Genomic DNA, 25,153 nt, shown 5'->3' with positions numbered 1-25,153 from the left:
TCCTACCTCTGCCTCCCGAGTCATGGAATTAAAGGTATGCACCACCACGCCTAGCCCCAGTAATTATATTTTTTAAAAAGTGTGGTGAGGAGGGTATTACCATGGGATATTTTTTATAATCATGGAAGTTGTTAATAAAAAAATTGAAAAAAAAAAATCCTTTACTTTTTCTTCCTAGAGACATGGCCTCATTTTTTTTTTTTCCAATTGTTTATTTTTTTCATTTTGGGTTGGGCAGATTATTGTTGTTGTAGCCCAGGCTGGCCTTGCAGTTGTGATCCTCCTGCCTCGGCTGAGATAAAAAGCCAAAACAATGAGTTTGGCTCCTCCCAGGTCCCAGGTCTCTTGGGGTAGACAAGGATGAAACAAGGTGTTTTTGATGTTACCATTTCTACAACCCAACCCTCCCCCTCTGCATGCTCCCTGTGGCTTCTGAGGCTTCCGGGCAGCCACCACAAGAGCACTAGAGATGGCAGCAGCTGGTCTTTACTTCAGCTTGGGCATGATTCGGATAAAGAGAATCATGCTGACAAAGATGAAACACACAATGATGAGCATGGCCCAGAGCAGCCAGTTCACCGACTTCTGTGTATGTTGCTCTAGCCTCTCCGACTCAGTCTTCAGCTTCTCCAGGTTCTGGTCAGCCATCTTGAGTGAGTGCGACAAGGTCTGTAGACAAGGTGAGGGGGTAGCAACAGAACTGGAGCCTCTCCCTGGTGCTTCATACTTTTTGGCCCTTCCTAATAATGCTGTGCCCTCTGCTGGGAATGTTTCTCTCTCTTTTTATTTTGGACATTACCAAATTCCTATTCATCTGGCAAAAGCCTACTCACAATACCCTTCCCCTGGAGAGCTTTCTCTGATGCCCTGAGGCAGAGGCCAACAAGTTCCCACAGTCTCAAACCTGGTTGTCCTTTTTGATGACAGTCTGAGCGGCCAGTGTGTTGGTCTTGAGGCTTCGAGCCAGGCCTAGCATCTCCTCAGCTAGCTTTTCCTGGAGGTCCTGGTGTCGTTGGAGGACAAGGTCCAGTTCGGCAGCTGACTGTTTCTCATCCACAGGCCTGGGCTCTGACACCCTGTTGAACCCATGGAAAAGATGAAGAGGAGGGAAGGATTAATGTGGCGTCTTCCCAAGAATCTTACAGGCCACAGCACCACCCATGGCCCTTCTTGGAGCTCAGTTTTTTCCTTCTCTATTAAGCTTCTGGGAAGAATACCTCCAGAAGGGTTTGGTGGGATGATTTGGACCCTTGCAGTAGTACCTCAGGGCCAGAGGTTAATACAGCTCCCTCCCCTCCCCCCATGGCCCAACAGCTAAGGACACTCACATTCGCTTCCTCACGTCCAGCTCAGGCTCTGGAAGCAAAAGAAGCCAATAAGGCAGGAGCAGGTTGACTTGGTGTCTCCAGCCTCCTGATCTTGGCCTGTGCCATGTCTGCTACCCAGGAATGCTGTGTAGCCTCTTAGCTGTTAGCCAGTGGGCTCCTCATGCTGATGCAAAGCTAGCTAGGTTGCCCCATTACAGAAAGCCTTTCCCATCCCATTGACAGACATTCCAAAACCCCAGGGCCCTTCCTTAGCTAGCTTTGGCCTGAGGGCTGAGGTTGCTCAGTGTTGTATTTTCTGGAGACCAGCCATTCTTCAAGCATGACTTCAGGAAACACCTTCTCAGGCAAAGGTTGACTGAAGGAGCCAAGCAGAACAAGCAACGTGGAATAGCAGCAAAACAAACCTGTCCTATTGAGTGACTCACCTCCAGAAATATTCTGTGGAAGAAGGAAAAGGCATGAATTCACCCATCTTTGTTGGTTCTCATACCTGTCCTTTCTGCTTTGAGATGATCCATGTCAAGTGCTCAGTGGTATTTCTTTTTTTTTCTTTCTCGCCTTTCTTTTTTGGCTTTTCAAGGAAAGGTCTCACTCTAGGCTGACCTGGAATTCACTATGTAGTCGCAGGGTGGTCTCGAATTCACAGTGATCCTCCTACCTCTGCCTCCCAAGTGCTGGGATTAAAGGCATGTGCCACACCATGCCCAGCTTCAGAGTGACATTTCTCTTCTTATAGTTACTTATCTTGTGGTAAGTAGCCAGCCACCAGCCACATTCTGCTCTGGGGCCAACTCAGACTTAAGCAGTCATGAACTAAAACTCCTATTTATTTAGCAAAGCACTGATGACAATACTATTCTTTTGGGATGCCTTGTCCCTGAACCTGTCACAGCCTCAGAAACTGTGGCTGTCCAAGAGGGTTCCCAAGGACAAGGAAGAGAAACATACCTTCCCCAGCAGCTCACTCCGCATTTCTCCAGCGTAGCGAGCCCGGGACTGTAGATGTACGGTCTTGGTGGCAGGCACTCGCTCCTTGGCTGTGGTGGGCACTCGGCCGGGGGCCAGGAATTGGTTGGCCAGAGCCTTCTCAGAGGAAGACGTCTGCAGAAAAGTGGGAAGATGTGTCCTGGGAGGGGTAAGTCCTAGGGGCCCTGGGGACCATGTAGGAAACTGAGGAGGCAGAAGGGTCTCACCAACTTCTCCGCCTGTAGCATCCCCTTCAGAAATTCCACCTTGCGGGAGTATTCATTGATCACCTCGGAGGTGGGTTTGCTGCCAGTAGACGAGTACACACTGGTACTCTCCCAGGCTGTATCTGGGATGTCCCAGCAGACCCCCAAGCGGGGTGCACTTACCTTGATTGGGCCTTCAGGGCCTGCAGCATGTCCTCCAGGGCCCCCACGTACTAGGGAGCAAAAGTGAGGAGTCAGCCAGGTCAAACCCCTCAACCCAGAAATCGTGCTCACTGGGGTCTGAGCCAGGGAAAGGGGCCAGGCCTAGGAGGAGGCAGGGCCTAGAGAAGCCAAGTTGCCAGGGGCGGGACCACGGAAATGGGCGCGGCCAGAAAAGGCGGAGCAGCACCAGGGTTGACGCAGGGAGGGCCAGGAAAAGGAGGGGAGTAGGAGCGTGGCCATTCCTCAGGAGGCGGGCCAACAGGAGGGCAAACCCTAGGAGAGAGGCCAGCAGGAGGGAGGGGACTGAAGCCGAAACAGGAGCTCACGGAGGGGCGGAACCTTGACGTGGCGGAGCTGGCCGGAAGGGGCAGTCACTGTGGACGCGCTGACGGGAAGACGAGGCGAGACTTTTTCCAACACCCGCCCTCTAGGAGTTCGCCTGCCTGAGGCTGCGCTCAGGGACCACTTACCTTCTCCAGACGCCACTCATCTGGGTCCCGTTTCTCCGCTGCCATGGCCTCGCAGCGACACAGTAGCCGGACGAGGTTCAGCTCCAACCTCGAAGCTGCCATACCTAGCGGGCGGTGACCTACCCCTACCGCTGGCGCCATCTTGAAAAAGGGCGGAAGTGCCTCCTTGAAGCTTCCTTTGGATAGACCCCACCCCTTGTGTACGGGGCCATCTTTGGGACGGCCGTAACAATTTGGGAGTGGCGCTATTTATCCCTTTTTATTCAGAGCTAAGTCGTTCTCTCCATGATCATTTTTGTTCGTTTTTTCAAAGTAGGGTCTCACTCTAGCCCAGGATTACCTGGTACTCACTCTGTGGTTCTATCTAGGCTTGCCTAGAATTCAAGTGATCCTTACCACTTTTACCTCCCAAGTGCTAAGTTGAAAGGAATGGGCCATAATGCCTCGCCTCTATGGATCACGTCTTAAAAATTATCCTTACGGGGGCTGTAGAGATGGCTCAGTGTTTAAGGTGATTGCCTGCAAAGCCTAACGACTCCAGTTCCAGTGCCCATGTAAACTCAGATACACAAAATGGTTTATTTGCAGCATCTAGAGGCCCTAGTGCACCCTTTTTCTCTCTCTGCTTGCAAATAAAAATGTTTTAAGCCACTGTGCCTTTAATGCGAGCACTGGGGAGGCAGAGGTAGGAGGATTGCCAGCAGCCATTTTTGCCTAGGCCACAGGGGAGCACCTCCTTTAATGAGGTGGCCGAGCCTGGATGCAGACAAAACTCTTTACTTGTATAAAGGGCTGGTCTGTAATTGGTTCAAACACCCTTACCATGGTCCTTTTCTTTGGGTCACTTTTCCTGTCAGCTAAGAGATGCCTTCCTGTGCTGTTTCGTGGTGTTCCAATATTAGATCCATTAAAAGGCTTATTTTAGCCAGGCTGAGTGGCACACCTTTAATCTCAGCACTGGGGAGGCATGAGGAGGATTGCCATGAATTTGAGGCCAGCCTTGTACTACATAATGAATTCCAGGTCAGCCTGAGCTACAGTGAGACTCTGGGGAAAAAGGGGGGGGGGGGGCTGGAGAGATTGCTTAGTGGTTATGGTGCTTGTGTGCAAAGCCAAAGAACTCATGTTTTATTTATTTATTTTTTGAGATAGGGTCTCGCTCTAGTCAAAGCTGACCTGGAATTCACTATGTAGTCTTAGGGTGACCTTGAACTCACAGTGATCCACCTACCTCTGCCTCCTGAGTGCTAGGATTAAAGGCGTGCGCCACCACACCCGGCAGAACCCATGTTAGATTCCCCAGGGCCCACATAAGCCTGATGTTGGAGTTCTGAAGAGGCTGAAGGCCCATTCTCTCTCAAAGTTAAAAAAAAAACAAAAACACAAAGGCTTATCTTAAATACCTTAATGCCTTTTATTGCCCCTCTTCCTTTGAAGACAATGTCTAGATATATACCCCAAGCTAGCCACGAACTCTCAATCCTCCTGAATTCTGGGATAAAAGTTGTCCCTATGCCTGGATTCTTGTCTACTTTTGACCTTAGTCATTAGCAGAGAGGGCTGAGCCGGGAACACGGAGAGACATCCAAGGCAGCAGCAGTAACAGGGCAGCTGAAGATACCAGAGCAGAGATGGTAGAACAGCGAGAAAAGGTGGGCTTGTCACTGGAAGAATACCAGGGACTTAAACTTTATGGGACAAGGAGCCTGTCATGTTTTGAATCAGGCGTCTGTAAACTCAGGTGTTCTTGATGACCTCTCCCCAGCTGGTGACAACTTGGGAAGTGGAGGCTTGCTGGAGGAGGCATGTCACCAAAGGGTGAATCTTGAGATTACCCTCCAGTTTGCCGGAGCTAGCTCAGCTCATTTTCCTGCTGCTATTTTCTACCTACCGAGGCAGAGGTGATGTCCAGCCTCTGCTCATGCCATCCTTTTCCTTACCATCAAGACACTTCCCCTGGAAAGTGCAAGCCAAATAACTTTTCTCCCATCAGCTGCTTTTCATGAGGTGCTTTGTCCCAACAACAGAATAAGCCACTGGAGGCCTAAGAGTTGGGACATTAGTACCCAGAGCAGCTCAAGGTCCTGATGCCTGAGGCTTGTCCAGAAACCAGAACACTAGCAGATACAGCTTCTTGCTGAAAGTTGCAGATTACAAGAGCTGCTGCATGACTGCCATGGGTGCCTTCAGAAGCCTGAAACAGCAGGCTTCAGTTCTCTCAGGGATTGAGTTGCAAGCCTTTTGGCCAGTTCAGCCCCTCTGCCTAAGGCACTAAAGGGCCCAACACTGCCAGAATTAGAAAAGTGTGGGTCTGGGGAGATGGCTCAGTGGGTAAAGTGCTTGTTGCACGAGCGTTAGGACCACAGTTCAGATCCTCAGTACCCACATAAAAGCCCAATGTGGTAGTATGTGCCTGTGACCCCAGGGGAGGTGGAGACAGGAGCATCCTTGGGGCTCACTGGCTAGATAGACCAGTTAGGTGGGTGATTTCTGGGTTGTGACAGTTCCTGTCTCAAAAATTAAGGTGAATGACTAAAGAAACATGTGATGTCAACCTCTGACCTCCACACACTTGTGCACACATATCTGTACACATGCACCCATACAAACACATTTAAAAAAAAATAAAAAGAATTTGGGTTGGAGAGATAGCTCTGCAGTTAAGGGTGCTTGCTTGCAAGGCCTGATCAGGGCCTGGGTTTGATTCCCCAGTACTCATATAAAGCCACCTGTAATACCAGTCCTAGGGAAGTGGAGGCAGGGATCCCTGGGTTAAGCTGGCTAGCTAGTCAAATGGGTGAGCTTTGGGTTCAAGTGAGAGATGCTAACTCAGTACAATAAAGAGGACAGTGATTGAGGAAGGCACCCAACAACAGTCTGTGACCCCACACAAGTGCATGCATGCATACTACACACACATATAAAAGAATTTAGGGAAACTCCAGAAGCCTTGCTGGAGACTCAGGTGAGCCTTTTGGGTGTCCCCACGTGGACTTGAGCAGCAACACCATGCCAGCTCTCCTCAGGCACTCTCTTTATTTCACACCTGCAGGGTGTTCTTTGCCCAAGCCTGTGGCCATGTGCTCAAGAGTGCACAGAACCAGAGAGAAGAGCCCAATTCAGAAGTACTGGATCTGCTGGGAGATGGAGCTTCAGGCCATGCTTGGCCTGTCTCTTAAGGTCCTGAGTCTCAGGCTCCTGCTGGGTCTTAAGGCAGATAGTGCCAAGAGCAGGTTCCCAGTTGCTGGCAATGTCCAAGGCATGGTGGACATAGCTGTGATGGCTACATTCAAGCCTCCCTGGAATGCAAGGTTGGTGCCACCTTGGGGTGAAGTTCCCCCAACTCTATGTCCTAGCTCTAGCCAAGAGCCTTGACCTCATGGAAGATTCCAGTGATTACTGGAAAACTGTCACAGAGTCCAGACCAGTGACCACTAGCTGATCAGAGACCTCAGAGACCAATGGTGGTCTGTGCTTTGAGCCCTCAAGTCCATGTTACACTGGAGACGCACAGCGTTAATATAAAAGTTGGAACATACACATATAAAAAACATTTGGTCTTCCATTAAGGCAGTTACAACTTAAAAATTATATAAACCACATAAAGAGAAAAGTTACTGGAAAAAAAAAAAAAGACATACAAAAGGGGATGGTGAGGCTGTGTGGTTGCTGCTGAGATTCAGGGCTCTTGTGGCTACCCCCTGCCTTCCCAATGTGGAACCAGAATCCACCTCACACCCCTCATGGAGCTTTTCATTCTGGATCCTTCTCAGAGGGCTGAATGCTAGCTCCCCAGCTTGCAGACAGGTGCCCAGGTCCACAGTGGATGGGCTGTCCTCATACACAAACAATGTGCCCATGATGGTCTTCAGCCATTAGCCTGGTCTGAGTCAGGAGGCAGGCAGTATGTTGGAGGGTCTGAGTACCTACGCTTAGCCTCAGGGGGCTGGGCATTATCATCCAGGGACTCCAGGGTGCCCTGGGGGGGCACATCTGCCCCAGGCACAGTGTACACCGAGTGCACCTGGTCAGGGCGACGGGCAGGGGGTTCTCGGCGTCTCACAGGGACGGTGGCCTCACAGAGCACTGGTGTCCAGCTGGGCAAGTGGGAGGGCAGGCCTGGTGGGAGTTTGATGTTGGTTGTGGGCATGATGGGTGTCCGCTGTGGCATCTTCACTCTGACCGTGACGAAGGATGATGGCCTTCGTCGTGGAGGGCCCGCAGCCATGGGGAGGGGGTTCGGGGCGGGTACGCTGGGGCAGGGGAGAGCAGGCACAGGGGGCCCTTTTGAGAGACAGATGGGTTACTGCAGTAGAGGGGCAGGAAGACCCTTGCCCTGGTTCCTGTAGTGGCTGGGAAGAAGAAAGTGGACACTACCTTAATACTGACCTTTTGAGGCCCCCCGAGTGGTCCTCTCCTCCAGCAAACTCTCGGTGCTGGCGGACGTCTCCGAGTCTAGGTTCTCCTCATCAGAGCCTCGCGGGTCCAGCTCAGGTAGCCGGTACGTGATGTCCTCCCTAATGGCAAGAAGTATGATGTCCAGGATAGCTTGCTTCAGGGGAGGTCAGTAAGGGACATAGGACTGACCTGCTCCTCAAAGTCACTTCCTGTCCCCAAATCTACCCTCCCATCTTAAGAACACTTGGCTCAGTAAGCTGGCACGGAGCTCCAGACTCGGCCTTTGCACAAGCTATTCCTGCTGGGAGCACCTGTTCCTGACCTAAGACCAAGGTGGGACCACTACAGGGAGACTGGAGGATGAAGGCTGATGGAGAAGGGGACACAAGGACACTTGCTTTTCTTCTTTGATGGACTGGATGCGCTCCATGAGGATCTCTTTCTCTCGGTCCTCATCACCACCAGCTGCCTCCTCTTCCGGTAGCACTTCCAGCTCATCCAGGCTGCTCTCTCGGCTGACGTGTGTCTTGGGGCTCTTGGTCTGAAACAGGGAAGCAGTAGGTCTGCCTCCTGGTGTTAGGGCTTGCTCTCCTGGGGTGGAACGTAGCACCCATGGGTACATGGAGCTTAGTGCTCTTGGGTGGGCAGAGCCTAATGATCCCTGGAGACCTTGGTGCTTTATTAAGTGGGGCAAGCAGCTCCCAGGTTAGTTGTGAGGTGGACTTTCTGCACAAATCTGGGGGGTGGGGGCAGCAGGTGTGGCTTGGCTGATTAGTGTTTCTCAGCATGGGGTCAGGAGGCAAGGGGCCTCTTCAGCATGCATGTCTAGGAGGTTAGTTCATGCTGGGTCGATGCTGTGAGATTCTGGAGGAGGGAACCCAGACATGCACTACAGCCCACTGAACATGTACATACCAGGAACCCCTCATAAGGAGACGAAAACCCCAGTTTGAGAGGCCAAGGCTGGGGAAGAGATGAACACAGGGTGAGCAGACAAGATGAGCCTGCGATACAGGCATGAGTTGGGCCAGTCTAGCGCCCAACGTAGAACTGGTTCCTTCAGAAGCCTGGTACCCACTGCCCCCCTCCCCCCCTGCCAGCCCTCTCCCATAGTGAGGTTGCTTCTGCTGTTGGAACCCTGGGGATAAGGTGACGTTCATGTGGGCAAGAGACAAATCAAGATAGAGGCCCTGTCAGGTCATGAACTACCAAGTGGAAGATGGGCTCCTGCCCCCGTTGTTCCTAGTATCCCAACAGTCCAAATGCTACCCGGCTTCCTGTAAGGACCTGCAGCTGGCCCCTTTAGGCCCCGCCTCTCACTGCAGCACTTACAGAGTTCTGCCGAAGAAGCGACAGCCTGCGGAAGGCTATACTCTCTGCTGCCTCCAGCTGGTTAATCTCCTCCATCTTCACCTTGTACTTCCTCATCTGCTCTTTGATCAAAAGTTCCACGCATCTATAGGAGGAGAGGGCTCAGGTTCCATCCAGATGCCCTGTGTGCAGGCAGGTGCTGGCCAGCAATGGGGGTACAGTGCCTCAGAAAGATAGTTTCAGACAGCAGGCCTTGCCTGGGTCAAGGCCGGAGCATGTGACTCCTATGCTGTGTGACTTTATGAGATGAAGTCTCCTGTCTCTCCAAGGCTTCGTGTTTGGTTTGAAGGAAGGACAGCATAGGAGGTTGGAGTGAATGGACACCTCAGTCACCAGCAAGATCTGGATTACCTGACCTCATAGAAGTATGGGATGCACAAAGGTGGGCAGTTTGTCTCAAGACTGGTAGGCACATAGCCCAAGGCCTCCAAAATATGAATTCTGACCTCTATCTTATCTATTCAGTGGTCAGTACTAGGAGGACTGGAGAGGGGGCAGGAACTCAGGCTGCACAGTTATAACTTGGGGTTTCCATTATCAGTACCACAAGTGAGCTAGGAGTTGAAAGAGACTGGAAGCAAGTCTGTCACCTTCTCACAACCTGGGCAGTGTCAGGGTCTCAGATTCCTTACTGTCAATTTTAGTTGGTAGCCACAAATGTGGCTTGAAGTACCTGTGTCAGGGTCTTTGGCCTACCTTGTGCACTTGCCTTGCAATAAAGCCACCCAGAGTGACAGGCTTTGATATTCACAACTGGCAGCCAAAAAATGTCTTCCTGTGGATGTCTAACCAGCTTCTCAGGTTGGAACCCTGGCCCTTATGCAGGCCAAGCAAGTGCTTGCTATGCTACCTGAGCTGCACCCTAGCCCAGAATTTTTCTGAAGAATGTTTGGGGAAGGGAGGATGCAAAAGAAAATTCACAAAACTCATTATGTTTACCTGGGGGTGGTAGAAAAATTGGGCTTCACTATCTGCCTCTCCCACTGCCAGAAGGATTCACTATGTAGCCCAGCCATGTAATCCTCCCACATGGTATGCTTGGGTGGGGAACACTCACGTGGTGATCTTCAGGACATCCTTCATGCTGGTTAGTGGGTCTGAGTTATCAGGGCAGCGCAGAAGGCAGGGTGCAAAGATGATGGCCAGTGCCCCGGGTGACATGCGGTTCACATCCTCTAGCAGGGCCACCCTGTAGGGGCATCTGACCACTTAGGGGGCAGCTAAGGCTAAGGGCTGGACCCTCCCAGGCCCCAGCACTGGTCTGTGTCTTTGTGGTAAGCCACCAAGTGCCAGGGAAGCACCCCTGGTGGGATACTTGCTTTACAAGGTGGAAGACTAGCCGCTCCAGGGAGGTGTGGTTGGCCTCAGGCAGGTGGTCTAGTACAGCATAGATGGCAGCCAGTTGTTCTTGCTTCTCTGGCAGCTCTAGGGAGGCCAGGGATGTCAGCCAAGATGGCCCAGTCATTTCATGTGCAACCCTCCCTCCCCACACACCCAGGGTTCCATGGAGCCACCCCACTAGTGAGGCTCAGGGCAGCAGGAATGAACCAAACCCAAATTGAGAGGTGTGGTGTTATAAATGGAAAATGTCCCTACAGCCCCAGGTATATGTGATTATGTTTCCTACTTAGTCCTCAGCTTGAGGCATTTGGGAGGTGGAGTCTTGCTGGAGGAGTGTGGGTGTAGAGGGGACAGACCATGAGTCTAGCCCTAATGTGTGTTCAGAGTTAGCCTGAACTCTGGCTGTTCTGTTGTCACTCTGCTGTTTATATGTACAATGAAGCCAGACTCTTCTGCCATGATGGAGCTTCCCCTGGATTCTGTAAGCCTAAAATAAACCCTTCCCTCCCATAAGCTGCTTCTGGTGGTGTGCTCATCCCCACAATGAGAAAGTAGCTGCAACAGAGGGCCTCTGGCTGGTGCTGGGTGTATGCTCTTGATTCTGCCCTCTGGTGTGGCCACCCCAGAGGAACACCCCCCACTTACCCACAGCGCGGAGGAAATCTCCATACTGGGCGAATGTCATAAGTGGCTCTGGAAGCTCACGAAGCCACTGTTTCAGGACACCAGTGATGGCGTGGATGGGGAAGTCTTCCAGCTTGACTGCTGCAGGGTCTGAGAAGACATGGGGCAGGTGAGTAGCACACAGGTGACAGCTATTGGGGCCTGGCTCGGGGCTGCCTGTCTGCAGTGCTCACCTGTCTGCAGTGCCTGGCGCAGCTCCCGTGTCCGGTTGGCTGCGCCTGATTTGCGGTAGAGGCCCTCCGTGTACAGGCCATGCATCTCTACATGTTCAAGAAGCTTCTCCAGCACAATGGGCACAGACACCTTGTCACTTGTCAGGCTGTCCACGCACATGCCAAAGTGGCCTGGCTCGGCCCCTGGCTCACTCTGCAGTATGGAGGGGAAGGTAAGGACTAGGCCCCACCATTCTCCTACTCACTTGCAGCTTCATCTCTGTTCTCACAGAGCCAACATGGCCCTCCCTCCCTCCCTCTCTCCATGGAGCACCCTTGGGCTGGGTGGGTCTATCCTCCCAGTCCCAGGCCCCCCTCCAAGAATAGGACCCTAGCTGTGGCTATACTCCAAGTACAGAGACACCAACTTCTCTGTGCAGAGTTGAGGGCTTTCTCCCCGCCAGACCCATGACTCTTCAGGAAGGGGAAGGAGTTGAGATGCACACACACCCAGCTCTGACAGAACTGGGGACAGAGCCAAGTCCTGCTCAGCTGCAGCTCCTCCTGCCACCTTCTTGTGCCTGTCCAATGCCTCAATTTGCCCTTACCATAAGCACTACTTCTGCAGCCCTGGGCACAATGTTCTACTAAGTACTAGACTTCCACGTTTGGGCATGCTCACCTTCCTCCCACCTGTGTAGGAGCAGTAGCTCTGAATCTTGTGTACGCACTTCTTGTGGCAGGTCATCTTGCACACTAGGAAGCCACAGGGTGAGGAGTCACAGAAAATGTGGTGGGAGCCTTGGGTTCTTGGGGATACCCACTCTGCTGGCTGGGGTCCCAGACTGCTTTATGAATTATGTAGCCTGAGCTATAAACCGTAATTCCTGAGAGAAAATACTGTGTAGGTATCTTCTCCTGGTTCATGAATATTGGTGACTTCAGACCCAGCCCAGAAATTGGGACAAAAAAATAGTCTTTGCAGGGAACCCAGGCCTTGGTCCTGCCAGAAAGTAGCCTCAGGTATCTGATGTCAGCTGATAAATGAGAGGGACCAAAAACCTCACGGCAAGGGTATTCTTTTGGGTGGGGACAGCTCATGTCCTGCAGTCCTCATCTCAGGACAGTGACAACTGAGGTGGTGAGTAGCAACACACAGGGCCAAGGGGAAAGCCCTTTGGGGCTAAAAAAAACCCCGGGTCTCAAATACAGGAGGTTAACTGTGCTCTGGCTTGGCCACCTCCTGGCTGTCGCTGTGTTATCATGGACCATCTCTGGGCTACAACTGTGTTCGTTAAGTGGCCAACTAGCTGGGGAGGGGACAGCTGGTCAGTTTGTGGGAGCCAGGGTTGTGTGTCAGCAGTTCGTGTGTATGTGTGAGGATGAGAAGCTAAAGAGGTAAAGCAGGAAGTGGCTAGCTAGGAACTGAGCTCTACTTTAGGAGGATGTAGAAGATGAAAGCTGGAGACACTCACCACTGCATAGCAAGGCCTTGTCCATGAGCCAGATGTAGGAGAGGCACTGTTCACATGACTGTGGGATGCTCACCTGGTAGCTGGCAAACACATGGCCATTGTGCTCTTGGACCTGTGTGGGGTGAATGGGCATGAGCAGGCATCACTCTTCCAATCATCATGGGACCACACCTGCTATCTTAGAGGTGCTTCTGCCCCTTTTCCCAGGCATCTGAGGTGCCAGGAGACATGTCCATACAGACTAATGTATACACTTTTGCAAACATTCCTGATTGCACATAATTGCACATGCATGTCTACTCACAGCACGTTCCTGCTTCCGTTTCTTCTTCTGAGCTTTGCTCTGCTGAAAGACGTAAAGATGAAATCCATATGGGGGCGGCTGGTTGGCCTGATTGTCCCCTAGGAACGTCCCTGTCCCCTATAGAGGAGCAGGGCTGGGAGACTGGTGGTTTTGAGTAGAGGTGCCTACCTTCACAGGCTCAAAGTCATTCTTGGTGTAGCTTCGAGTGAACTCATCCAGCAGAGACTGGAAGACGTTGAGGACTAGATTGGTATCCTTCTCCCCACGCTCAGTGGCCAGGTTGTTGACAACAATCTGGTAGTTCTCCATTAGGTCCTTGTAGCCCACATGAATCTTGCCATTCTGCAGGCACACATGCCAGGTATCCCCCATGTGCAAGGGAAGAGTTGTAGAGGATCAGGGGATGGCCCAGAGAGGACAAGGGAATCACTGAGGGTGTGGGGCCTGCACTTACTGGGACAGAGTACATGGTCTTGATGTTGCTCCGGAACCTCTCAGTGGCTTCAATAAACAAGCTCTCGATGGGTGTCTTTTGGGAACGCAGGTCATTTATCTGCAAGGAAAGAGGTGAGCTGTCTACACATTGCCTCCAGCCTGCTTGCAGGAGGTTGGGTCATTTCTGCCTTTGCCTACATCCTCTGTCCCCACAGGATGAAGTCCTGCTCCTCTGGCTGGCCATCTAAGGGACTATCCTGTGCCCTGGAGGGTGTGGAGCAGTATCCTTGATGGTTGGCTACCAGATACCCTCGTGAACCTACCATGGACCTAACTTTGCAGGAAAAGTGATTATGTCAGATTTAGGTTTTTAGAACTTTTTTCTGCTTTTGGTTTTTTGAGGCAAGGTACTCTTGTAGCCCAGTTTCACCGTGAACTTGCTATGTGGCTGAGGATGACTTTGAACTTTTTTTTATGAGATGCAAGGGCACGTGTATATGTGTACACTGTGTGTGATATGGTGTATTATGTAACAGCGTATGCACATGTGCATGTGAGTGCATGTTAAGGCCAGAAAAGAAGTTTAAGTGTCCTTCTTAATTGCCCATATGCACATTTCCTTGAGATAGGCTCTCTCCCCTAACCAGAAGTTGCTGATTTTGAGTAGCAAGTCCTAGTGATTCTCTGGTCACTCATCTCTGCTTCCCAAGGACTGGGGTTATAGACATTCATGACCACACTTAGCTTTTTTTTTTTTTTTTAAGAGGTAGGGTCTCACTCTATCCCAGGCTGACCTGGAATTCACTCTGTAGTCTCAGGGTGGCCTTGAACTCACAGCTATCCTCCTACCTCTGCCTCTGGAGTGCTGGGATTAAAGGAGTGCAACACCACACCTAGCTTTTTTTTTTTTTTCCCTTTTCTCTTTTGATTTTTGAGGTAGGGTCTCAACTCTAGCCCAAGCTGACCTGGAATTCACTATGTAGTCTCAGAGTAGCCCTGAATGCACAGTGATCCTCCTACCTCTGCCTTCCAAGCTTCAGAGTGCTGGGATTAAAGGGGTGCGCTACCATACCTAACTCTTTTCTTTTTTTTTAACATGGGCCTGGAGAGTCGAACTCAGGTGGTCTAAGACTTTCCCAGGCTTTCATGCTAAAGTGGCAAGTGCTCTTAAACTGCTGAGCCATTCCCCCGACCGGGATTTTTTTTGTATGTGCTTGTTCATGTGTGTGAGTGCAGGCATGCACATGCTATACACAGAACGTGTGCAGGTAAGGGTGTTGGTTTTTGTGTTTCACCTTGTTTGAGGCAGGGTTTACTCATGTGGAGTTCACCAGGATAGCTTGACTGAAAGCTTCCAGGTGATTATCCTGTCTCAGCCTTTAACCTCACTGTAGGCACATTAGAATTACAGATGTAATGCTGTTGTGTCTAGCTTACTTTTAGGGGGATCCAAATAAGTACACAAGCCACTGAGCCATCTCCCCAGCCCTGACCTTAAATTTCTGATCCTCTTGTCTGTAGCCTCCCAAGTGCTAAGCTTACAGACATGTAACTTTTAGAACTTTTTGTGTGTCAAGATTATTTTGTGTTTGCTTTTACTTACGTATTTACTTTTGCAGTGCTGGGAAGGTACAGAGTTCTGGGCTTAGCAAGTGCTGTGCCACTGGGCTGCATCCTGGCCTCCAGCCCTGGAGAGGACACTTCTGCTTTGCTAATGGCTGTGGCATGCAGTTCTGAACACTGTTCAGCCATTGTGCTTCTCTTCTTGGGAGGAAACCTGCACTTTGCACTTGCCCAGTATACTCCCTCACCTGGTTGGTCCTGTGGGCTTACCTTGTTGAGTAGGAATTCATCCAGGTATTTGAGCTCATTAGCATTGGTGATCTTCCGGAACACAGATTCCCGCCACTTCTCTGACACTGTGATTTTGCCAATCTTGAGATTTCGGTTTTTCTTCCCTTTGGTGAGCTTCTCACCCACTGCATGGCGATGCTGGTGGGTAGAGGGCACTATAGGGGATATGGAATAGCCATGAGGCACTGAGGCACCTGCATATACCTGGGTTCACATCCTGGAATGCAATGGGGGCAGCTTATTCCTGAGGTTTCAGGTGACCAACCTTCTAGACTCTTCTTTGTGGTGGTAGGTTCCAGCACCATCTGCCCCATAACACCGCTCTCCATCTCCTCCACACCCTCCAAGCTATATTTTTTATCCTTCATTTTATGAAGGAAAAGTCTCTTAAATGTGGATCTGTGGAAGAGAGTAAGTGGTGAAATTTCTTTTTCATTTAATTTTATTTATTTTTTTGAGGCAGGGTCTCACTCTAGCCCACATTGGCCTTGAACTCAGGACAATTCTCCTATCTCAGCATACCTCAGCATGCTGGAATTAAAGAGGTATGAATCACTAACTTGTTTAATTTTTTATTTTTATTTTGGGTGGGGGAAATCAGGGTCTCCCATGCTCAGACTGGCTTGAATTATGTACCCAAGGATGACCTTGAACTTCTGATCCTTCTGTCACAACCTCCCAGGGTGCTGGGATAACAGTCTTGTTTTTCTTTCTTTCTTTTTATTTAGTTATTTATGTATATATGTGTGTATGTATGCATGTGTCAGGGTCTCTTCCCACTGCAAACAAATACCTGTCCAACTTTACACGAGTGGCTGGGGAATTGAAGCCAGACCACACGCTTTGCAAGCAAGTGCCTTTAACTGCTGAGCCACTATCTAGCCCCTATTTTTGTTTTTGGAAACTGAGTCTCTATGTAGCTCAAGGTGTCCTGGGAACTTGTGAAACACCTGCCTCAATCTTTTCAGTAGCTGAGATCATGGGTCTGTACCCCAATACCTCAGCTCTGTGCAAGGTTCTTTTCAAGCTTGAGAAGGATGTGGTGCTTAGCCTCCTTCTGAGCAGGTGAAAAGCAAACATTCTCTCATTGCTTGTTTTAAAACAAAAAGGGTGGATTTTATGTGCAGCTCAGTGGTAAAGCATTTGACTAGCAACCACAAGGTCCTGTGTTCAATTCTTAGCACTTTCCTTCATTAAAAGGTGTGTGTGTGTGTGTGGGGGGTGCTGGAGAGATTGCTCAGTGGTCAGGGTGCTTAGCTGCAAAGCCTAACAACCCAGGCTCAATTCCCCAGTACCTATGTAAAGTCAGATGCTCAAAGTGGTGCATGTGTCTAGAGTTCATTTGCAGTGGCTCTCTCTCTCTCTCTGCTTGCAAATAAAATGTTAAAAGGGGGTAGAAGGCTGGATGTGGAGGTACACACCTGTAATCCCAGCACTTCAAAGGCTTGCAACAGCAGGGAGACCAGGAATTCACGGTCATCCTTGGACACATACCAAGTTCAAAGCTAGCCTGGGCTACATAAGACCTGGTGAATGTGGTGGCTCACAGCTACATTTCTTTTTTTCCCCTCAATTTTTATTAACACTTTCCATGATTATAAAAAATATCCCAAGGTAATGCCCCCCTCCCCCCACTTTCCCCTTTGAAATTCCATTCTCCATCATATCCCCTCTCCATCTCAATCAGTCTCTCTTTTATTTTGATGTCATGATCTTTTCCTCCTCTTATGATGGTCTTGCGTAGGTAGTGTCAGGCACTGTGAGGTCATGGATATCCAGGCCATTTTATGTCTGGAGGGAGCACGTTACAACTACATTTCTGGTACTTGGGAGTTTGAGGTAGAACCAGCACTGTGAGTTTGAGGTCAGTTAGGGCTATAGCATGAGCACCAGATCAGTCAAGGTAGAGTGAAACCCTACCTAAAAAAAAAAAAAAAAAAAAAAAAGGGAAGAGAGGAGACTGCAGAGGGTAGGAGTCATGAGGCCCTATGCCTCCCAGACATGGCCACTCCAGTATCTCCCTGCCCATGCTCATCAGCTAATCAAATTCATTGGGTCACAAACAAACAACTAATGAAAGTAAAAAGGGGACTAGTTGGAAAAAAGAGGTTTAGTGGGAAGGAGTTAAGAGTGTAATGGGGAGGCTGGAGAGATGGCTTAGTGGTTAAGGCGCTTGCCTGCAAAGCCAAAGGACCTAGGTTCGATTCCCTAGGATCCATGTAAGCCAGACATACCAGTGGCGCACGCAGCTGAAGTTTGTTTACAGTGGCTGGAGGCCCTGGTGTACCCATTTGGGAATGAATATGATGATCAACATACATTATATGCATGTATGAAATTGCCAAAAAGAAAAAAGAAGTCATCTGTCTGTGGACCCAGGGCACGTAACTCATTCTGGCTCAAGAAGTCTTGGGGCATTACACAGCAGTGACATAGCCACCCTGGCACTGGAGATTCCTAGTCCTGGACTTTGTGGGCATGATCGGTGACAGGTTTTGAGCAAAGGCCTGACTGAATCCCCATCTCACAGAATGCCCAAACAAACACACACTCTATTGTGCCTCACAAATGCAGTGGCTCAAGAGCAGACTGCCGCCAGGCCCTGGGTATCCTGCAGTAAGGGGTCACCAGTTATTACTTACTTTGAATCACCTTGGGAGCCTGGGGACAGCCCAGTGTCTGGGCCAGAGGACATATCACCAGATTTCTTTTTGTGGGCTGCTGGCTTCTTGATGTTTGAGTCCCCATCAGTTTCAGTTGAAGACTGCAAGGAAACAGGAAGGGAGATGAGAAATTCAGGGACCAAGGCCCACTCCGGATTGCAGAGGTCCCTATCATGTGCTCCACCCACTAGTGATACTCCTGATTTTTATGTGGTCTTTGTGTGTGCATGGTGCATGCATATACATGTATTTGGATGTGGGTGCATGTGTGTATGTATGAGCATTAGTGGAGGCCTGAGGTTGATAATTTTCTACTTTATTGGTTTTTTAACTTTCTTTTTTCTATTTTCTTTTCTTTTTGTTTTTGCGGCAGGGTCTCACTCTAGCCCAGGCTAACATGGCACTTCCTTTTTATTTGTTTGTTTTCTTTTTTTTTTTGGGGGGGGGAGGAGTTTTGAGGTAGGATGTCATCTAGCCCAGGCTGACCTGGAATTCACTATGTAGTCTCAGGCTAGCTCGAACTCAATGATCCTCCTACCTCTGCCTCCCAAGTGTTAGGATTAAAGGCATGTGCCACCATGCCCAGGTAGCTTTTTTTTCTTTAAGAATATTTTTGGGCTACAGAGACGGCTTAGCATTTAAGGTGCTTGTTCAAATCTCCAGGTCTCACATAGCCAGATGCACAGGGACACAAGCACACAATGTCACACATACACCACAATGTGCTGGAGTTTGTTCACAGCAGGCTGAAGATCCTGGTGTACCCATTCTCTTTCAAAAATAAAAATAATAAAACGTTTTTTAAAAAAGAATATTTTTACTTATTTGAGGATAGATAGGGAGAGGACAGGGAGAGAGAGTGAGTATGGGTATGCCAGGATATCTTGCTGCTCTAAATGAACTCTAGATGCATAAGCTGCTTTGTGTACCTGGCTTTATGTAGGTATTGGGGACTTGAACCTGGGCCAGCAGGTTTTGAAAGAACCTTTAACTGCTGAACTATCTCCTTTGTCCTTTTTTTAAAAAAATAGAAAGAGAATGAAAATACTTAGTAACAGAGGCCAGTAAGTTAAAAAGGAGACATAAAGGGAAGAGAAAGGAAGGCAGGAGGATACTTAATAGGTTGATATTGTATATATGTAATTACAATGATTGTAATGGGGAGGTAATATGATGGAGAATGGAATTTCAAACGGGAAAGTGTGGGGGTGGGGAGGGAGGGAATTACCATGGGATATATTTTATAATCATGGAAAATGTTAATAAAAATTAAAAAAAAAAATAGGAAGACATGCTAGGGCCTACACACTGCAAACTCCAGATACATGTGCCCCCTTGTGCATCTGGCATTATGTGGGTACTGGGGAATCAAACTCAGTGGGCAGGCTTTGCAAGCAAGTGCATTTAACCACTGAACCATCTCCCCAGATCACTTTCCATTTTATTTGTTAAAAAGTATTTTTTAGGGGCTGGGCATGGTGGTACACACCTTAAATCCCAGCATTTGGGAAGAAGAGGTAGGAGGACCGTTGTGAGTTCGAGGCCACCCTGGGACTACATAGTGACTATACAGGTCAGGCTGGGCCAGAGTGAGACCCTACCTTGAAAAACACACACACACACACACACACACAAATTTATTTGAGAGCTAGAGGGAAGGGGGTAGAGAATGGGTAAACCAGAGCCTTTTACAACTATGGATGTATGTACCACTTTGTGCATCTGGCTTTACATGGGTACTGGGTAATCGAACCTGGACCAGCATGCTTTGCAAGCCTTTAAACTGCTGAACCCCCTCTCCACCCTCACTTTCTACTTTTTTTTTTTGAGGTAGGGTCTTGTTCTATTCCAGGCTCACCTGGAACTATGTAGTCTCAAGGTGTCCTTGAACTCATGGTGATCCTCCTACCTGTGCCTCCCAAATGCTGGGATTAAAGGTGTGTGCTACCAGACCCGGCCCCACAGTCTACTTTAGTTACTGAGATAGGGTCTCACTTGAACCCTGAGGTCATCCAGCCTTGGCCCAGAGTTCTGTTTCCACCTCTTGAGCACTGGGATTTATAAGCGTTCTGAGGATCTGAACTCTGGCCTTCATTCTTGCACAGAAAGTATTTTAGCCACTGAGCCGCCTCTTGTTTTTTTGTATGTATGTATGTATGTGTGTGTGTGTGTGTGTGTGTGTGTGTATGTGTGTGTGTGTATATCTATCTATCTATCTATCTATCTATCTATCTATCTATCTATCTATCTATATCTGGTGGTGGGTTGTTTTTAATTACTTTTAAGTAATAGTATATAGTGCAGGCCATCCTTGAACTGGCTATGTAGTCCAGGCTGGCTGGAAGGAAGCCTTTCTGTTCCTGTCTCCAGAGTGCTGGGATTCCAGGAATGTGTTTTCACACCTACTGCTCCACTGGGCATGCCTCTGGAGGAAGTCGGATGGGGTGGAAGTGAGCTGGGCCTGAGGGTGAGCACATAAATGGCAGCTTTACCTGAGCCTTGGCTGGTGACAGCTTGGAGACATCGCTTGCAGAGGAGGAGATGCGCCGCTCCCTGTGAGATGGTGGACAGGCAGTGTTTTTGATTGGCATGTGTGCTCTGGACCCAATGTGATGGTTCTCACTAGGGTGGTGCTGCCCCATTCCCACAAAGATAGATCCCAGCTTTGCCTTCCATCCCTCATTGTCTGTCTATGTATCCATCCATCTCCATTTATCCATCATTTATCCTGCCATCCATTATCCACTACTTATCAGCTAGCTACCTAGCCACCTATCAGTCCATCTTCTATTCATCTTTCCATCCATTCTTTTTTTTTTTTTCATTTTTGTTTTTTTAAGGTGGGTTCTCAGTCTAGCCCAGACTGACCTGGAATTCACTATGTAGTCTCAGGGTGGCCTCAAACTCATGGTGATCCTCCTACCTCTGTTTTCCAAGTGCTAGGATTAAAGGTATACACCACCATGCCCGGCTCATTCATTCTTGCATCTTTCCACTCACTCCATTATCTGCTTGCCTATCCATCCATCAATCTATTATCTACTTATTCATCTATCGTCTCCCTGTCCACCCTTTCTACCATCTACATTCATATACATATACACATATATGTATATGAATATATATACACATATACATTCATCAATCACTATCCATCCACCTACCTCATCCATCTATCAACCTATCAATCATCTTTCTTTCCACCTACCATCTACTCAGGCTACCAGCATCTAGCAAGTAGAGGCTGGAGAACATCCTCTGATGTGCAGCCTCCCACCCCAGCCAGCTCCCCCATTTCAATACCAGTAGCACCTGGTGAAGAAGCTTGGCTCTGAGGGTGGCCTGCCTACCCATGATGCTACCTTGCTGCCCAGCAGACACACCAGGGGCTAGTGATTCTGTCCTTGAAATGTGAGCTCCCAAAGCTTCAGCAGAGGTAGTCCCATCTCCTTTAATCTTGTGTAAAGTGCTCTGAGCACTCAGGGCTCAGTGAGTAATGTCACCTGCAGTGATCTCTAAGGTCCTGTCCTCTATGGCTAAATACTCCTTAAGGGAACAAAGACCATTCAGGCTCAGGACATACCAGGTGTCCCAGAAAGGTACAGTCTTTATGTGTGTGATTGGTGCTGGGGATGGGACTGAGCTGCTGACCCATGCTCCATAAAGAGGTGTTATACTCTCTGTTCTGTGAGGTTTATGTCTACCAAGTGCAAGTTTTTGGCCAGGACTACACTGCCCTAGCCCTGCCCACCCTGGCACCCTCAGTTCTGCAAAGAGGAGGGTATGAGCTTACTCTGTGGGTGTGAGTGCTGTCTCAGTAGCCTGGTTCTTCTCACTGAGGTCCAGGGACTGGCTCAGCATGGTGCTGGGGCCACCAATGGCCATCAACTTCTTGCCCCGCCACAACTCCACAGCAGCCGCCAGCCGTTCTGAGTCCGGGTGCTGGTACCGCTGAATCTGGGCAGAACCACTGGGACTCTCAGGCAAGTCCTGAGCCCTGGGGCTGACCCCTGCCTTGCCCTGTAAAGTCTTAGGGGTGCTATTGGGTACCCCTGGTTCAACTCTGCTATCCAGGGCCAGACTGGTGGGCCGTTGCATATGGCTAGGCCTGGGGTCCCCACCTGGGGGCACCTTCTTGCTGTCTCCAGAGTCCTTGGTGGTCATGGGCTGCTTTTTAGGAGGCATGCTTATGGTCTCCATCTGTGCCTCTGAAGCAGTCTTATCTCTGTGCCCTTTTTTGTCCTGGAGGACGTTCTCCCCTGGCTCCAGGATGGCCCTTCCAGAAGGTTCTCTAAGGGTACTCTCTTCCTTAAAGGAATGGATGTGTTTATTTTGGAGTTCCACATGTTCTAGCCCGCGCTGCCGACGGGATTCGCGTTTCTCCCGGCTACTGGGCACTTTCTCCTGACTTTCAGTTTGTAAAATTTTGTGGGATGGAGATTCGTTCTCTGGGCTGGGTGTCTCCTTATTAGCTGGGGAGGTGCTGGCTGAGGACTTGTCCCTTTGTGGCCATTCCTCGGATTCCAAGGTCAGATGCTCACTATCTTCTGCCAGCTCCATGTCTTGTTCAGCCACCTGCTCTTCAGCAGTAGCCAGTGGTCTCGGCCTCCCTTCTGCAGTCTCCAACTGTGCGGCTTCCCTGGCTTGCTCCTCCTCCTTCTGCTTCTCTAAAACCATCTGGCAAAAGCTGGTGGGAGGAAAAGCAGGGGGTTAGGCCAGTAGCAGACATGTGGATTGTCTCAACTTAGGAGGCTAAAGTCCACTTGGACCCCACTTCCATCCCTGTCTCAGCCTAGTGGTCCTTAAGAGATGCTTCTGGAGAGGCAAACTATGTCCACTTTGAAGGGGTCACAGGTAGTGCCCCACCAAATCCTTGCTATGGATATCCCTACCCTGGCTCTACCTGATGAGCTTGACCAAGAAACAGACCCTGGAGCTGGCCATGGGTGATCTGGTAAAACACCGTTAGGGCACTACTGTGCAGTAGAACACTTGTTGATCGTGCTTGGGGCCCACAGGTTCCATCCCAGTGCTTGATGAACATGTGCAATGCCCTGAGGTGTCTGAACTTCTAAATATGCAAGAAGAAAATAGAAATATAAACTCTTAAAGTCATTTGGAATCCACTGGGTACTCTCTCAACATCCTTTTGCTTGTTAGAAGCACCCACAGAGGAGTCTGGCACCAAGAGACGAAACTGACTTGACGCAGAGGGGAAGGACTACTGGAGTGGGGGGCACACAGAGTAGAAGGAGGCAGGTCTCAAGAGTCATGGAATGCATGTACACCTGGGATGGCAGTCATGTGGGAAGGGCATATGCCCAGGCTTTGAGTGAGTCATCCCAAAGGTCCTTCCACCATCCCTGAACTCAAGTGTTCCTCAGATGCAGGTGGAGGGAGACCTTGGTGGAGACCATGCATGGCCAATGGCAACGTGCAGTTTCACGTTACAACATAGCTTGTTTCCACCGGACCATCATGTACCCAGGATGAGGTCCCTACAGCTCTAATGGCCAAGTTAGATCTTTGGGCAACACAACAGTAAGTAGTCCTCCTGGCTTCCAGAATGTTCTGCTCACCTCCTGCGCTGCAGGTGGCCCCGGCAGAGGCTCTGTAGGCGGATGATGCTCTGTCTCTGTCGGTGGTAGGCCTTGTGTTGCTGGTAGCCCCTCCAGGCAGCCTGAAGGTAGATGGCTGCCTGCGTCCTTTCCAGTGTCCTGCGTACATGGTAGGACCGCCAGCAGGCTTGGAGGGTAATAGCCGCACGCTTCATCTGCAGAAAGTGCCGGCGCTCTAATACCATCCGGAACCAGCTCTGTAGCAACAGGATTTTGCGTACAACCTCACGGTGCAGTGTCTCCTGCAGCACCTGCCGCTCTGTCTCCTTCAAGAAGACCTGTGGGCATAGGGTAGGTAGGCAATTTTCTTTCTTAGCTTTTTTTTTTAAAAGAGAGAATTGGTGCACCAGGGCCTCAGCCACTGCAATCAAACCCCAAATGCTTGTGCCACCTAGTGTGCATGTGCGACCTTGTGCTTGACCTTTGTGCATCTGGCTAATGTGGGATTTGGAGAGGGATTGAACATGGGTCCTTAGGCTTTGCAGGCAAGCACCGTAACTGCTAAGCCATCTCTCCAGCCCTTTTCTTAGCTTTTTGAAGTAGGGTGTCACTTTAGCCTAAGCTAACCTGGAACTCATTCTTTATCCCAGGCTCTCAAACTCATGGCAATCTTCATACACTGTCTTCCCAAACACTCTTTTATTTTCCTTTTTTTTTCCCCTTTCTTTCAAAGTAGGGTCTCAGTTTAGCCCAGGCTGACCCGGAATTCACTATGTAGTCTCAGTGTGGCCTCGAACTCATGGTGATCCTCCTACCTCTGTCTTCCAATGCTGGGATTAAAGGCATGTGCCACCATGCCTGGCTTATTTTATTTATTTAAATAGAGGTCATGTGGCCCAGGCTGGCTCAAACTCACTATATGGCCAAAGTTGGCCTAGAGCCCCTGCCTGATGCAGCTGTCTTTTTGTAAGTTCTGACATCACACGTGTGTGCTATCTATCACACCTAGCTTGGGGATTACCCTATTTTTTTTTTTTAATTTTTTTGGAGGCAGGGTCTCATGTAGCCCAGACTGGCTTTGAACTTACTATGTAGCTAATGATGATCCTGAACTCTTTTTTAAATTTTTATTAATTTATTTGACAGAGGGGGGGATGAATATGGGCACGCCCGGGCCTCCAGCCACTGCAAACGAACTCCAGATGCAGCGCCCCCTTGTGCATCTGGCCAACGTGGGTCCTCAGGAATTGAATCTGGTCCTTTGGCTTTTCAGGCAAATGCCTTAACCGCTAAGGCATCCCTCCAGTCCCCTGAAATCTTTTCTAACTTTTTTATTTTTCGAGGTAGGATCTTGCTCTAGCCCAGGCTGACCTGGAATTCACATGTAGTCACAGGGTGGCCTCGAACTCATAGTGATCCTCCTACTTCTGCCTCCCAGGTGCTGGGATTGATTAAAGGCATGCACCACCATGCCTGACATTTTATTTTTTTGATGACCCTGAGTTCTTGATCCTCTTGCTTCCATGATTTGTGCCACCATGCCCAGCTGCTTCCGGTCTCTGGATTGCCTATGTTTTAAAATTTTTATTTATTTGAGTAAGAGAGAGAGACACAGAGAGAATGAGTAAGTGTGCCAGAGCCTCCAGTGACTGCAAATGAATCTCAGACATATTGCCACTTTGTGCATCTGGCTTACATGGGTACTGGGGAATTGAACCTGGGTCCT

At 49.5% G+C, this 25,153-nt stretch overlaps 2 protein-coding genes across 16 annotated transcripts in view; both read right to left on the bottom strand.

Moving 5' to 3' along the window:
- Nucleotides 1–223: 223 nt before the first annotated feature.
- Use1 (unconventional SNARE in the ER 1) lies at nucleotides 224–3,335 on the bottom strand. Its single transcript, XM_045142436.1, has 8 exons — nucleotides 3,193–3,335; nucleotides 2,684–2,733; nucleotides 2,522–2,600; nucleotides 2,277–2,429; nucleotides 1,754–1,766; nucleotides 1,329–1,356; nucleotides 905–1,076; nucleotides 224–669 (listed from the first exon to the last, which is right to left on the bottom strand). Exons 1-8 carry the CDS (start codon nucleotides 3,331–3,333, stop codon nucleotides 487–489), a joined length of 819 nt encoding a protein of 272 aa, XP_044998371.1. The 5' UTR covers nucleotides 3,334–3,335; the 3' UTR covers nucleotides 224–486.
- A 2,876-nt stretch (nucleotides 3,336–6,211) lies between these two features.
- The window catches only part of Myo9b (myosin IXB), a 153,745-nt gene continuing 134,803 nt past the window's right edge, over nucleotides 6,212–25,153 (bottom strand). For 9 of the 15 annotated variants that reach the window (XM_045142462.1, XM_045142457.1, XM_045142464.1 and 6 more), the window contains 20 exons: nucleotides 23,449–23,765; nucleotides 21,663–22,556; nucleotides 20,362–20,422; nucleotides 17,849–17,970; nucleotides 15,472–15,605; nucleotides 15,186–15,361; nucleotides 13,372–13,470; nucleotides 13,086–13,259; nucleotides 12,918–12,959; nucleotides 12,614–12,725; nucleotides 11,821–11,894; nucleotides 11,160–11,352; nucleotides 10,948–11,076; nucleotides 10,281–10,386; nucleotides 10,019–10,150; nucleotides 8,923–9,046; nucleotides 8,506–8,553; nucleotides 7,989–8,131; nucleotides 7,582–7,709; nucleotides 6,212–7,476 (listed from right to left, as the gene is read on the bottom strand). In XM_045142462.1, the coding sequence (XP_044998397.1) occupies nucleotides 7,061–7,476; nucleotides 7,582–7,709; nucleotides 7,989–8,131; nucleotides 8,506–8,553; nucleotides 8,923–9,046; nucleotides 10,019–10,150; nucleotides 10,281–10,386; nucleotides 10,948–11,076; nucleotides 11,160–11,352; nucleotides 11,821–11,894; nucleotides 12,614–12,725; nucleotides 12,918–12,959; nucleotides 13,086–13,259; nucleotides 13,372–13,470; nucleotides 15,186–15,361; nucleotides 15,472–15,605; nucleotides 17,849–17,970; nucleotides 20,362–20,422; nucleotides 21,663–22,556; nucleotides 23,449–23,765 (3,624 nt within the window). In that variant the 3' untranslated portion in view covers nucleotides 6,212–7,060. Of the gene's footprint in view, nucleotides 7,477–7,569; nucleotides 7,710–7,988; nucleotides 8,132–8,505; nucleotides 8,554–8,922; nucleotides 9,047–10,018; nucleotides 10,151–10,280; nucleotides 10,387–10,947; nucleotides 11,077–11,159; nucleotides 11,353–11,820; nucleotides 11,895–12,613; nucleotides 12,726–12,917; nucleotides 12,960–13,085; nucleotides 13,260–13,371; nucleotides 13,471–15,185; nucleotides 15,362–15,471; nucleotides 15,606–17,848; nucleotides 17,971–20,361; nucleotides 20,423–21,662; nucleotides 22,557–23,448; nucleotides 23,766–25,153 lie in introns of all 15 variants that reach the window. The other 6 variants (XM_045142458.1, XM_045142471.1, XM_045142469.1 and 3 more) reach the window with 4 other exon arrangements.

This window comes from Jaculus jaculus, chromosome 1, assembly GCF_020740685.1.
Source record: "Jaculus jaculus isolate mJacJac1 chromosome 1, mJacJac1.mat.Y.cur, whole genome shotgun sequence".
NCBI lineage: Eukaryota > Metazoa > Chordata > Mammalia > Rodentia > Dipodidae > Jaculus > Jaculus jaculus.
This window is presented reverse-complemented; position numbering and strand designations above follow the sequence as displayed.

Bases quoted from the DNA above. Each gene is read 5' to 3' on its own strand.
- Use1 (XM_045142436.1), bottom strand. From the start codon at position 3,333: ATGGCGCCAGCGGTAGGGGTAGGTCACCGCCCGCTAGGTATGGCAGCT. The intron at 2,430-2,521 runs GTGAGACCCTTC...ACTTTTCTGCAG, and splicing joins TGCTACAGGCGGAGAAGTTG to ACGTCTTCCTCTGAGAAGGC. The intron at 1,077-1,328 runs GTGAGTGTCCTT...TGGGTTCAACAG, and splicing joins CTGGACGTGAGGAAGCGAAT to GGTGTCAGAGCCCAGGCCTG.